The sequence below is a fragment of the Pongo pygmaeus genome, chromosome 11 (assembly GCF_028885625.2).
Source record: "Pongo pygmaeus isolate AG05252 chromosome 11, NHGRI_mPonPyg2-v2.0_pri, whole genome shotgun sequence".
Classification (NCBI taxonomy): Eukaryota; Metazoa; Chordata; class Mammalia; order Primates; family Hominidae; genus Pongo; species Pongo pygmaeus.
Genome location: NC_072384.2, coordinates 127,961,825 through 127,976,432, shown reverse-complemented (window position 1 = coordinate 127,976,432; position 14,608 = coordinate 127,961,825). Strand labels below are relative to the sequence as shown.

General features: G+C 41.1%; 1 protein-coding gene across 1 annotated transcript in view; it reads left to right on the top strand.

Annotated features, from left to right (window-relative positions):
* TM4SF20 (transmembrane 4 L six family member 20) overlaps positions 1-14,062 on the top strand; it is a 29,074-nt gene extending 15,012 nt beyond the window's left edge. Inside the window, exons 5-7 of the mRNA XM_054478395.1 lie at positions 6,780-6,845; positions 11,508-11,659; positions 13,725-14,062. Coding sequence (XP_054334370.1) covers positions 6,780-6,845; positions 11,508-11,659; positions 13,725-14,013 — 507 coding nt within the window. The 3' untranslated portion in view covers positions 14,014-14,062. The remainder of the gene's footprint in view (positions 1-6,779; positions 6,846-11,507; positions 11,660-13,724) is intronic.
* The last annotated feature ends 546 nt before the right edge of the window (positions 14,063-14,608 follow it).

Genomic DNA, 14,608 nt, shown 5'->3' with positions numbered 1-14,608 from the left:
GTTTGTTAAGGATAATGGCCTCCAGCTCCATCCATGTGCCTGCAAAGGTCGTGATCTCATTCCTTTTTTATGGCTGTGGAGGTGATTTTTAAAGAATCAGGACATAGTTTTCTACTTGAATCACTGATTCTGAATTATGATCAGTTACTGCTGCTGGTCTTATCCCCAGATTTACAAAAACACTCTTCCTTTACCATCACAAAGAATCTGTTCTCTGCTTTAGGTAGAAAGATCTAATTAAAGAAAAAGCTTTTGGAAAGTTTTGGGCTATTTCTTCACACTGCCGTGAATGCTCTCTTCCAGGCTGAGAGACAGAAAACACATTGCAACTCAACAGCATGAAGCAACCGTACATCCGTGTGTCTGTTTTCTTCCCTGTAGAAGGCTTCTCTCTACTTGAGTAGTAGAAGCCTCCTTTGCATTTGCTTACACCAGAAGCCAGGAGCAGCTGGCTGAGCATAACTTAACGATAGCAATTTCCATGAAGCTCCTAGAAGTTCCTGAGTTAAGACAATCCGCTTAGAATAACACATGCAGCTTTAGATATAAATTGGCTCTGCCACAAATCCCATGAGATTAAAAAAAAATGTATTAGCATTAAAGGAGTCTGAGGTGGCGATGACACATACCTACATCTCCTGTATTCTTCCTGTTAGGATGGTGGTGAGTGTGGCGGGGAGAGAAGAGAAAGAGAAAGGCAGAGACAGACAGGACATAAATGCTCATTTATTGGCCATCTGCCAAGGGCCGTCTACTGGGTTCATACATTACCTTGTTATCTCATTTAGTTTCCATAATAATGTGTGTATTTATTATCACTTGTATTTTATAGGCCAGCACACAGAAAGTTAGGAACGTTAACAAGGTCACCTAATGGATGTGAAATTCCAGATATATCTGACGTCAAAACTCTGTTTTTCCACCAGTGCTAGTACCATAGTCCTCAACACCTGTCTCAGGGCTGCCAGAGGTGAAAGATATAATCTATAAATTAATCCATAAAGTCAAGTGACCAGGAAACTGAGTCACAGAAAGATTATAGAAACTCGTGGAACAGTTTCAGAGAATCTGAACGTCCTTGTTCTACAGCTAAGTTTACTTTATTACCCTCAGTAAGTATTATCAAAGATATCAACACCAGACTATCTCTATTATTCAGTATTATTGAATGTCATTAAAGCATCAGACAAGTCTTTGAAAAGTCCAATATGAACTTTATAGACAGAGGCTATGCCCACAAGCAAACAGGTGGGTGGTAAAAAGGGCTCAGACTACAGGTATATTTTCATGATCCTCAGATAGATAGAGAATGTGGAAGAAAGTGTTTTTCAAAGGGATTTATTAATATGTCCTTTATAACATCCATGAAAATACTCACTAGTTCAAAATACTGAGCTTTCAATATACTTGTAACTACACAAAAAAGTTAATAGAGAAGAAATCACTGCCTGTGATAAGCACTTTGGTCATAGTTCTTGAAATCTTTCCAGAATTACTGTAGTGTTTCAAATTAGTATTGTTACCAAAAATGGGATTTTGCAGGAAGTAGATAATTATACAAACTGTGGAATTCATTATTGATTACATCATGAAATATATTCATTTTATGGCTTCATGACTTACTTAAAACGGAGGTGGACTTTTCATCTTCTAAAACCATGACTAAGTAAAAATGTGATGTACTTAATTATCTTTAACTTTAGATGGAAAAATCAATACAAATGTTATTTGTTCGAGTATTTTTAAAAAGATCTCAAAGTGTTTCCTTGAAAACATATAAACAGAAAGGCCATTTTATTTTATATGAGGTTAATTGTGAGCCTGATCTTAATCATGTTTATTCATTGAGTTCACTTATTAGATAATAGTAACTCATCAAAGTCAGTTATTGAAGTCTTAATGGAGAACAAATTGTTGAAAGCTGGCCAGGCACAGTGGCTCATGTCTGTAATCCCAGCACTTTAGGAGGCCAAGGCGGGCAGATCACGAGGTCAGGAGATCGAGACCGTCCTGGCTAACACGGTGAAACCCCGTCTCTACTAAAAATACAAAAAATTAGCCAGGCGTGGTGGTGGGCACCTGTAGTCCCAGCTACTCAGGAGGCTGAGGCAAGGGAATGGCGTGAACCCGGGAGGTGGAGATTGCAGTGAGCCGAGATCGCGCCACTGTACTCCAGCCTGGGTGACAGAGCAAGATTCCGTCTCAAAAGAAAAAAAAAATGTTGAAAGTTAAACAGATGAGAGGATATTATGCATGACAAACATTTGTAAAATATACTTTTGTGGGTTTTTTGTTTTTGTTTTTGTTTTTTGGTCATTGTTTTTGAGACAAGGTCATGCTCTGTCACCCAAGCTAGAATGCAGTGCTGTGAGCACAACTCACTGCATCCTCAACCTCCTGGGATCAAGTGATCCTCCCACTTCAGCCTCCTAAGTAGCTGGGACTATAGGCATGCACCACTATGCCCAGCTTACCTTAAAAATTTTTTTTGGCCAGGTGTGGTGGCTTATGCCTGTAATCCCAGCACCTTGAGAGGCTGAGGTGGGTGGATCACCTGAGGGCAGGAGTTTGAGACCAGCCTGGCCAACATGGAGAAACCCGTTTCTATTAAAAAATACAAAAATTAGCCAGGCATGGTGGTACATGCCTGTAATCCCAGCTACTCGGGAGGCTGAGGCAGGAGAATCACTTGAACCCAGAGGCAGAAGTTGTAGAGAGCCAGGATTGTGCTGCTGCACTCCAGCCTAGGTGACAGAGTGAGACTCTGTCTCAAAATTTTTTTCTTTTTTTTGTAGATAGGGTCTCACTATATTGCCCAGGTTGGGGTCAAACTCCTGGGCTCAAGCAAGCCTCCTGTCTTGGCCTCCCAAAGTGCCAGAATTACAGGCATGAGCCACCATGCCTGGCTGCAAAATATAGTTTTGATATTTGTAATGAGCTATGACTTTGTGTGTTACTCTCATGTTCAAGTTCTTAGAGGACTCCCAAAAGTCTGAATTTCATCACAGAATTTTTAATGGTCTGAAGTTTTTCTACACTTCATTTGTAAAATCATGTAACTTCTAAAACTAAATACAATTAGGGGTGTCTGTAAGAAAAAATGAACAACATTACTTTCCTTTTTAAAAACAAAAGACTAGCAAGACTTAATTTTACAAAAACTTAGGCATTCAAATATGCTTAGGAAATGAAGAGAAAGTGTGTTCTCATAATTACTAATTTTGGCAGGAGATTATCTGGAAAATTTATATATAATTCAGACACACACACACACCATTCACAGTTTTAGTATCTGTCTAAAGAGCCCCTCCAATTTCCGGAGCTCTGAATGGGAAAGTGGTTGAAACCACAGTGAGTTGTCAAATTACCAGTAACAGCATTACAAAGATGTGTTAACACGCCTTGAAGTCAGTGAGGTGGTGACTTATACACTGTAAGTAATTGTCCCTTTATAAAACCCCTTTGTAAGGGAATCATGAAAGTAAATATTTAGCAACTCTGAAATAAACGTATCTTCAAGAAAGTTAGCAGAGTTCAGTCTGCATCAACAAGGAAAATAGAACAATTTATCCATTTAAGTTGTAATGTCAATCCACTTTTTTTTTTTTTTTTTTTTTTAGACAGGGTCTCACTTTGTCATCTAGGCTGGAGTAAACTGGCACTTTCTTTTAAAAGAATAATTAATTTTCTAAATCTGTAGCTGGCAAATTGTAAATATTCAGCGAATATTTTAGGTTTACAAACCAGCCTCTTCCACATATTTTTTTTTTTTTTTTTTTTTTGAGACAGAGTCTTGCTCTGTCACCAGGCTCCTGGAGTGCAGTGGCGCGATCTTGGCTCACTGCAACCTCCGCCTCCCGGGTTCAAGCGAGTCCTCTGCCTCAGGCTCCCTGGTAGCTGGGACTACAGGCACATGCCACCAAGCCCGGCTAATTTTTTATATTTTAGTAGAGATGGGGTTTCACCATGTTGGCCAGGATGGTCTCGATCTCCTTACCTTGTGATCCGCCCACCTTGGCCTCCCAAAGTGCTGGGATTATAGGCGTGAGCCACCACGCCCAGCCTCTTCCACACAATTTAACTCTACTGTTAGTGCACAAAAGTAGCCATAGACAATAGGTAAATAAATGGATGTGACTGTGTTCCAATAAAACTTTATTTACAAGAAAGAGGTGGTGGGCCATAGTTTGCCAGTTCCCATTCTAAATGATTTGTCCTGTAAGCTCAAAAGGCAGTACAGCTTATGTGTACAATAAAAGATGTTTAGTGCATGAATACTGATACCTATTTGGGAGCTAAAATTTCTTTTCCCTTTTCTTCTGGGCTTTCAGCTATGCGCCAAGGTGGCTGGGCAGCCATATACACATGTGGCCTCTAAATAAGAAGGGTGGTGGTGTTCAAGGCAATGTGTAAGCAAAGCTTGATAATAACACAAAGTGACATGGAGGCAGTACATCATCAGATGGAGTGAGGTTTTTAGGAAAGCTGCCTTGTAAAGAGGCATAAACTTTAAACCTGTGCTGAAAGAATAAAGGCAGATGTGGCCTTAGATAAATGAATCAGAGAGGGAGTAATTGGAATGACAATGAGATGGGCAAGAGTGAAGGCAGCAAGGAAGATGAGAATGAACAAACTCTAGGTAGGAATAGGGGAGAATTGTAAGACTTGAGTCAGTGTGGAATAGGGATTAAGAGTCCCGGCTGAGCACAGAGGCTCACCTGTAATCTCAACACTTTAGGAGGCCGAGGCTATCACTTGAGCCCAGGAGTTTGAGACCAGCCTGGGCAACATGGCAAAATCCCCGTCTCTACAAAAAAATGCCCCCCAGAATAAATTAAAAATAATGGGGTGTGATGGCGTGCACCTGTAGTCCCAACGACTCAGGAGGCTGAGGTGGGAGGATCGCTTGAGCCCTGGATGGTGAGGCTGCAGTGAACCGTGATCATGCCACTGCACGTCAGCCTGGGTGACAGAGTGAGACCCTGTCTCAAAAAAACAAAACAAAACAAAACAAAAAACTATCTGGGCTCTGCACCCCAAATGACTAGTTTCTTTTTGTTGTTGTTTGTTTGTTTGTTTGAGACAGAGTCTTTCTCTGTCGCCAGGCTGGAGTGCAGTGGCGTGATCTCAGCTAACTGCAACCTCCGTCTCCCAGGTTCAAGTGATTCTCCTGCCTCAGCCTCCTGAGTAGCTGGGGCTACAGGTGTGCACCACCACACCCAGCTAATTTTTGTATTTTTAGTAGAGATGGGGTTTCCTCATGTTGGCCAGGCTGTCTCTATCTCCTGACCTCGTGATCCACCCACCTCGGCCTCCCAAAGTGCTGGGATTACAGACGTGAGCCACTGCGCCCGGCCAAATGACTAGTTTTGAATCCCAACCCTTCTACTAAGAAAGTAGAAGGACAATTTGAGTAATTTGTCTAAGAAAGACAAATTACTCAAACTTTCTATGCCTCAGTTTTCTCATTGGTAAAATGGGAATAATAATAGCACCTACCTCATAGGATTATGATGAGGATGGAATAAACTAAGGCACGTAAAGTGCCTGTAACAGTGCCTGGCATGTAGTCAGAGCTCGGGAAAATGTTAGAGAATGAGAGTAAAAGGAGAGAGAAAAACCACTCAAGGGCTGCTGTGCTGAGATGGCAAAAAAAACCTACGCCTAAAATTTCTCAAGTGGAAGGAAATAATTACATTCCACCCTTCAATGATACAAAACTCCTTCCAGTAAGAATTTCTAGTCATAGCTACTGCCTAGATATACTAAAAATTGAAACCCAAGTCCTGAGAATATGGTGTTCTTTCTTACAGCTTTCCTTGGCAACATGTATTTCCCTGAAGACAGAATGCGATCTATAGATTTCTGAGCATCAATGTATAAAGTGAGATCATTACATATCATGGATCTAGGAAGAGAAAGGAGAACATGGAACCAAAAATAATTCTCAAATATAAGTTTGGGGAAACCAGTAAGATAGCTGGGATCCTGGGAAAAGAAAGGCTAGTGGGAGTGGGTGGTGACAGAATGATTCGTTCCCAACTGCCAAGCAAACAAAACCATCAATTTCTTTTTTGCAGGTTTGCCAGAATAATTCATACAATTTCTGGGAAATTGGTTCAGGCGTGATGGTGCACATCTTTAGTCCCAGCACTTTAGGGGCACAAGGCAGGAGGTTTTCTTGAGGTCAGGAGTTCAGGACCAGTCTGGGCAACAGAGTGAGATCTTGCTTCTACAAAAATGTTTTTAAAATTAGCCAGGTGTGGTGGCCTACACCTGTGGTCCTAGCTACTCAGGAGGCTAAGGCAGGAGGATTATTTGAGCCCAGGAGTTCAAGGCTACAGTGAGCTATGCTCGTATCACTGCACTCCGGCTTGGGTAACAGAGCGAGACCCCTACTCTTTAAACAAACAAACAACAGAGTTTGGATAATGCAGCCAATTCTTTCAGAAACATTTCTTCCAAAAATAATGTATAAATAAGTCATCCTAATCTATTTAAAATCCAGTTCTCTGCAGATGACTCAGAGTGAACTAAGAATGTAGATAGAAGACTTCAAAACTCCTGTCTTAAATTCCCCCGTTCCCGCCGCCACTTTTAATCTTTCTGGTTGAAACTGGGATGACAAGGTTCACAAAACCACGGATATTGCCAAATTCCCTTTTTGTTCTTTGAGCCTTGATTTGCCACAACTGGTGGTAAACGGAAGGTGAAGATTACTATTTTTTCTTCTGATGAGAAGTAATAATACTCATCTTTCCTGTTGATGTCATTTCCAGGCCATTCCAGCAACAACAATGTCCTTGACGGCAAGAAAAAGAGCATGCTGCAACAACAGAACCGGAGTAAGTATGGAGCAGTCGGCAGGGAAGCAGAAGTGCATGAACAGTTATTGCTACCTAAGCAAAGCCACACTGAGTCACTCACATCTACCGAATCACAGTGGGGCTCCACTGACGAAGCCACAGCCTTAGAAACATGCTATTTTCATTTATTTATTTAGAGACAGGGTCTTGCTCTGTTGCTGAGACTGGAGTGCAGTGGTGCGATCTCGGTTCACTGCAACCTCTGCCTCCCGGGATCAAGCTATTCTCCTGCCTCAGCCTCCTGAATAGCTGGGACTACAGGTGCACACCGTCACGCCCAGCTAATTTTTGTATTTTTAGTAGAGATGGGAGTTTCAATGTGTTGGTCAGGCTGGTCTCAAACTCCTGACCTCGAGTGATCTGCCTGCCTTGGCCTCCCAAAGTGCTGGGATTACAGGTTTGAGCCACTGTGCCTGGCCTGAAACATGCTATTTAGGATGATTATATAGAAGTAGAAAAAGTGAGAAGGGTTTTTTTGTCCTACAAACATTTAGAGTCGGCCTTCTGTCCCTTCCTCAGTCTTCGGTGGATTGTCCTTTCCTCAATCTAAAGGTTTTCAAAGAAAGGAGATTTATAAGTCACGTCCACAGCTGCAATCAATTTCATAATACTCAGGTGTGATATTTTTGTGGCGTATGTAAAATACTCAGGGAAAATGTACTCAGTTCTCTCATGCAATGACAGACTGGTTTGCTAGGATTAGAATGACAATTGCTCTTATCCAGTTAAATTAAAGGAGCTGCCAGGTTTTTTTTTCCCCCAAAACATTTAATGCCTACCCACTATGTATACAGTCATAACGAAGTTAAAAGTAAATTAAGATTCATTAACCTGTGTGTCACTCTGCTCAGAACACTTTCAGATATGCTATTTCATTTAATTCTCTCAAAATCCTTAAGCGGGAAAAAGTAAGATGTGTGTTTTATTGACGAAGGAACGGATGCTCAGAGAAAGTAAATAATTTGCCAGTGTAGCACACTAGTAAGTGGATTTTTATCCAAACCCGCTGGAGCACCCCACAATTCACAGTCTTTATACCATGAACATGGCTATTAAGCAACATAAGGGCTCATAATTCCCTGTGGAAGGGGTAGATTGACAGCAAGCAGTCACAGTAGATCTGCTTGGCTGAGCTTGAGCTTTCAAAGCGATGGTTCTCAGATGGATGGGAACATTCGGCTGGGCACGGTGGCTCACGGCACTTTGGGAGGTTGAGGTGGGAGGATCACCTGAGGTCTGGAATTCGAGACCAGCCTGGCCAACATGGTGAAACCCCATCTCTACTGAAAATACAAAAATTAGCTGGGCGCGGTGGCCCATGCCTGTAATCCCAGATACTCAGGAGGCTGATGCAGGAGAATCGCTTGGACCCAGGAGGCAAAGGTTGCAGCGAGCCGAGATCATATCACTGCACTTCAGCCTCGGCAACAGATGAGTAAGACTCTGTCAAAAAAAAAAAAAAAAAAAAAAGACAGGTGGGGATGTTAGAATCATCTAAAGAGATTTAAAATACCAGCGCCTGGGTGGCCCCCAGAGATTCTGCATCAGTATTTTTCAAAAGCACTCAAGATAATTCAGCCAGGGGTTAGAACCACTGCTTAAAAAAAAACAAAACAAAAACAGATATTTCTATCCATAATGGAAGATTCATATTTTAAAAAATTACCCTTTTTCTGACATTTGGTATTTATCTAGGATTACAATAATTATGCTAATTAGTTCTAGTCTATTTTTTCTCTGAATATATTTTAGGTATTCAATAAACACCAATTTTCAGTCTCCCTTCCCTGTCACTTTTCGTTGTAAACGATAATAATTTGGAATTTGACTTTGTATCTTTTCTATATGGTGCTCACAACCTTCTTGACATCCTGAGACATTTCTGAATTCCTGAAATCAAAAATATCAAAACATTTATATAGGCTTTTCCTATAGGTGTATCCTCTAAGAATTGGCGTTTAAGTCGTATCTGGTGTCTTTGAAGCCTAGATAAGACCAAAACATGAGACAAGTGGCAAAGGCTACATCTTGGGAGGAAGGGAAAGGGTTGACCAAGGCTTGTCCCCTATTTTAACTGTTCTTTGCTTCTTCCCTTTTTCCAGTTCTTATTTTTGCTTCTGAATACAAAATGGTTTTGCTGAATCGTTTAAGTGAATCCCCTTTAGGGGAAATACAGATGCCTGGAATCACTTTCTAAAGCCAGGCCTTTTGTAGCAATGAGAACTCAAAGATAATATGGCCAGGTGCGGTGGCTCACGCCTGTAATCCCAGCACTTTGGGAGGCTGAGATGGGCACATCACTTGAGTTCAGGAGTTTGAAACCAGCCTGGCCAACATGGTGAGACCCTGTCTCTACTAAACATACAAAAAATAAAAAATAAAAAAATTAGCCAGGTGTGGTGGCGGGCATCTGTAATCCCAGCTACTTGGGAGGCTGAGGCAGGAGAATTTCTTGAACCCAGGAGGCAGAGGTTACGATGAGCCCAGACAGCGCCACTGCACTCTATCCTGGGAAACAAAAAAAGGCTCTGTCTCAAAAAAAAAATTATATATATATATATAAATAATAGATGGCAGCCGGGCGTGGTGGCTCACGCCTGTAATCCCAGCACTTTGGGAGGCTGAGGTGGGCGGATCACAAGGTCAGGAGATGGAGACCATCCTGGCTAACGTGGTGAAACCCCATCTCTACTAAAAATACAAAAAATTAGCCCGGCATGGTGGAGGGCGCCTGTAGTCCCAGCTACTCAGGAGGCTGAGGCAGGAGAATGGCGTGAACCCGGGAGGCAGAGTTTGCAGTGAACCGAGATTGCGCCACTGCACTCCAGCCTGGGTGACAGAGCGAGACTCCGTCTCAAAAAAAAAAAAAAAATAATAATAATAATAGATGGCTAAAAATAAACACCATGGCACTTCTTGATGAGTAAATTTAAGTAACTGCACAAGTCACAGTAGCATAGAAGAATGAGGATTTGAAGTAGTCTCCAAATCCATCATTCTGAACTTTTGGCTGGAAGAATAGTGATTAAAGTGTTTCCCAGCTGTGAGAGCCTGACAAGTTTTGTCCATCTCCATGATACACAGTTTTCTCATCTATAAAATGGAAATAATAATAGTATCCATCTCTTGGGGTTATGAAAAGAATTAAATGAGATGATATATGTAAAGTACAACATTCCTCAACACAACTCTATAGGGTAGCCACCTTATTCTGCACTCATAAAAGGCAGGTCTCAAGAATACAACACACAAATCCTGTGGGAGCTGCATTATTCCAGCAAAGGAAAAGAAAATGCTTTCCCTCGCTTCATTTCTGCTGATTTTGAAATAATCATCAGTGACTAACAACTTCACTGAAACAATACAAAAGTTTCCTTCTTTTTTTTTCTTTTAGAGATGGGATCTCACTATGTTGCCCAGGCTAGTCTTGAACTCCTGGGCTCAAGCAGTCTGCCCTCCTTGGCCTCCCAAAGTGCTGGGATTACAGGCATGAGCCACTGTGCCTGGCCTAAGAGCTTATTTTTGGAAAAACAAACACGAACTTTCATTCAGTTTCCTATGCCAAATTCCATGCCTTCTTCTGCTCTCATGACTGACTCATGAAATAAAGATGTATGCAATCTTTCTAACACAGTGGCTGTCAACCAGAGGGTTATTTTACCCACCCACCTCCACCCCAAGAGGATATTTGGCAATGTCTGGAGACATTTTTGTTTGTCAGAACTGAGCTGGAGGTGGCAAGGGGTGGGGGGGTGATATTGGCATCTAGTGGATAGAGATGCGGGATGCTGCTAAATATCCTATACTGCACAGGAAAGGCCCCACAGCAAAGTGTGCAAATATCATTGGTGCTGAGGTTGGGAAGTCCTGTTCTAACTCTATGCTGTTGACTGATCACTGCAGGATGTGGCCACTGGTCACTTAAAGCATCAGGGCCAAATTCACTTAAAGCATCAGGGCCAAACGCTTGGGAGCCAAGAAACCAGACATGAAGATAAAGGTAGTTAAGATCCAGTCAAGATTCTATGAAGTAGGAAGTACATAAAACAGGGAGGAACTAGATCTCAGTGGTCAGAATTAACAGATGAGGCTCAGGAATATGAAAGTTGAGATTTTTCAGAGACAGTGACAAGCCAAACCATCTTTTTTTTTTTTTTTTTTTTTTTTTGACAGACTCTTGCTCTGTCACCTGGCAGGAGTGCAATGGCACGATCTTGGATGACTGCCTCCCGGGTTCAAGTGATTCTCCTGCCTTAGCCTCCCAAGTAGCTGGGATCACAGGCACCCACCACCAAGCCCGGCTAATTTTTTGTATTTTTAGTAGAGAAGGGGTTTCGCCATGTTGGCCAGGCTGGTCTTGAACTCCTGACTTCAGGTGATCCACCCACCTTGGCCTCCCAAAGTGCTGGGATTACAGGTGTGAGCCACCGCACCCAGCCCCAACCATCTTTTAGTGAGCGTAATCAAATAGCAGAGCCTGCCCTCTGCCTTTTTGTATCATTCACACCTAATCAAACTGTGATCTTAAGATCCAGGATTTTAGGGTGACTGGATTAAAAAAAGACTGTATATGCTCCTGAAGCTTGAAACAGATCAAGAACATGTAATAATATGTGCAAATGGCTCTATTTTATTTTTCAGATGGTTCTTTCATCACTTTTCAGTGTAATCACAGTCATTGGTGCTCTGTATTGCATGCTGATATCCATCCAGGCTCTCTTAAAAGGTCCTCTCATGTGTAATTCTCCAGGCAACAGTAATGCCAATTGTGAATTTTCATTGAAAAACATCAGGTAAGTAACTTGATTTTCACAGGCTTACTGTCTCACACAGTTGAACTAGTTTGATTAGACCAATGCAGTACTGAAACAATGCCATGTTTTTATTTGATGCAACTGCCGGGACAGATTCTTAGGAATTTTAGTACATTAACGCCAGGTAGCACAACTCCACATCAAAATGGAGGAATCATTAGATTTACAGTGCTCTAAAAGGACTTTTAGATATTGTCTAAAAGGATTAGTTGATCTCAAATGGCTTATGCTTGTCTTTCAAAAATCTACAGTTACATATGTGTATGTATATTAAAAAATTATGCAAATATACACCAGAAACTTAACTTTCATCCTTGGAGAGTGGAAATAGGGGATTCCCTGGAGAGTGAAGAGAACATTTACTGTCTACACTTCTGAATTAATTAAATTTGTAAACCATGAGCAAATATTACATTTACAATTTAAAAAATTTAATAAAAACACAATAAATAAAATGCAGAGCCTTGCCTGTAAGCCTAAATGAAACACCGCAACCAATGGATTCATACAGACATGCTATAAATATACTGTATGCATGGGAATGAATCCAAAATTTAAGTCATGTAATAAATAATACTGGAGAGTTACATGTACTTAATAAGTGGCTCATTTTAGTCTTTTAAGATCATTCTGTGACTGAATCTAGACATAATTTGTAAAAACTGGAAGAAAAAAACTGTCTAATCCATTAGCTCTCTGTATAGCTGCTCAGTTTAGCAAATAACCAGAATTTACTTTTGTAGTTAAGTACAAAAAATTGTTTTTTTCTCCTTTTCCCTTACCTTGCTAAATTAAAAAAGAAAGTCCCTCAAATTTTGTGTAGCATATTTGTTTTGAATCAAAACCCAAGGAAGGCCAGGCACAGTGGCTCACGCCTGTAATCCCAGCACTTTAGGAGACCAAGGCAGGTGGATTGCTTGAGGTCAGGAGTTTGAGATCAGCCTGGCCAACATGGTGAAACTGCATCACTACTAAAAATACAAAAATTAGCCAGGCGTGGTGGCACGTGCCTCTAGTCCCAGCTACTCAAGAGGCTGAGGTGGGAGAAGTGCTGGAATCCAGGAGGCAGAGGTTGCAATGAGCCAAGATCAAGCCACTGCACTCCAGTCTGGGTGACAGAGTGAGACTCTGTCTCAAAAACAAACAAAGCCAAGGAAAGTCTCCTTACTAATAGACTTGAAGTAAAGGGTTAAAGATTTCTACCACAGATGCTATGCACATTAAATCCCCAGGGAATGATAACAGCCCACAATGTACCAGGCACCAGGCTAAGCTCTGCAGATAACAGCACTCAGATATTCTCAGCCTAGTTGGGGAGATGGGCTAGGCTAGCAAAGTTACAAGAGAGTGATCCTTGGCTTGCTACACATTTCACAAAACACTCACATTCCATGTGCTGAAAATACTGTTGTTTTCCCAGGTTGAATGTCAGTTGCTGATATCCAGCAATGCAAACTCCCTGAGAACATTCCATTTTACTCTACAGTAAACAAACAAAAAATCATCTTGAGATAGATGTGTTAGGGCTAAAAGTTTCTCATTTTCCACAGCCCCATAAAGAACAGGCACATATCACTTTAATCAGACATATTTAATCAGTAAAAATTGTACATCTGGTTGAAGAACGGACGCCACACTGCAGTTCTGCACTAAGAACTGAGCTCATTTAATGGGGGGTAGGGGAGGCTCCTTAGTTTTTATATCTAGCAAGTAGAAGAGTATCTGAATAAATAAAATAAATAGGTTGAACCACGAAAAACTGTTGACATTCAACTATTTCTGACATCCCCAAACAGCAATTTCATACCGTTCAACCTAAAAGATGTACCACAGAGATGCTTGTTAAATGATGGGCTATATAAGTAATAAAAGTTTTGTAACTAGTAGAGTATACGGACACATGCTCAGAAACCCTGATCTGTCAGTTCTGGGCACAGTATTTCAAAAGTACATTCTGTTTCACTAGTTCTTTTATGTGCACAATGCTATATTCCTTTGGTCAGGGATATTTCTGAATATCTGATTTTTATCTTTTGTTTTTCAGCGACATTCATCCAGAATCCTTCAACTTCCAGTGGTTTTTCAATGACTCTTGTGCACCTCCTACTGGTTTCAATAAACCCACCAGTAACGACACCATGGCGAGTGGCTGGAGAGCATCTAGTTTCCACTTCGATTCTGAAGAAAACAAACATAGGCTTATCCACTTCTCAGTATTTTTAGGTCTGTTGCTTGTTGGAATTCTGGAGGTCCTGTTTGGGCTCAGTCAGATAGTCATTGGTTTCCTTGGCTGTCTGTGTGGAGTCTCTAAGCGAAGAAGTCAAATTGTGTAGTTTAATGGGAATAAAATGTAACTATCAGTAGTCTGAATAATTTAAGAAGTACACTTGTTTTCAAAGTCATCTTTGAGATGATTTAAAAAATCAACCTTTCACATAGAAAGCATGTTGTAAATGCATCACACTCTCATATTGGTGGTTGATTTGGGAAAGGTGGAGAGAATTTTCAGTTAGTTTTGTATCGTACTATTCAAAGTTTTTACCTCTTCATTGTGTGTAGAGAAAGGAGAAGGAAAGGAGGATGAGAAGGAATGGAAGTCATCCTGAAAATAAAAGTATAGGACTTTTTTTTTTTTTTTTTTTTTTTTTTTTTGAGGCAGGGACTACAGGCGTGTGCCACTATGCCAAGCTAATTTTTGTATTTTTAGTAGAGATGGGGTTTTTCCACATTGCCCAGGCTGGTCTCGAACTCCTGGACTCAAGTGATCTGCCTGCCTCAGCCTCCTAAAGTGCTGCGATTACAGGCGTGAGCCATCGCACCCAAAGTACGGGACCTTTTTATTGTATTTATTTAAAGAATAAATATATAACCTGAATGCAATCAAGTCTTTTAGATCTAATTCTCAGCTTGCAGGGAACACTAGGACAA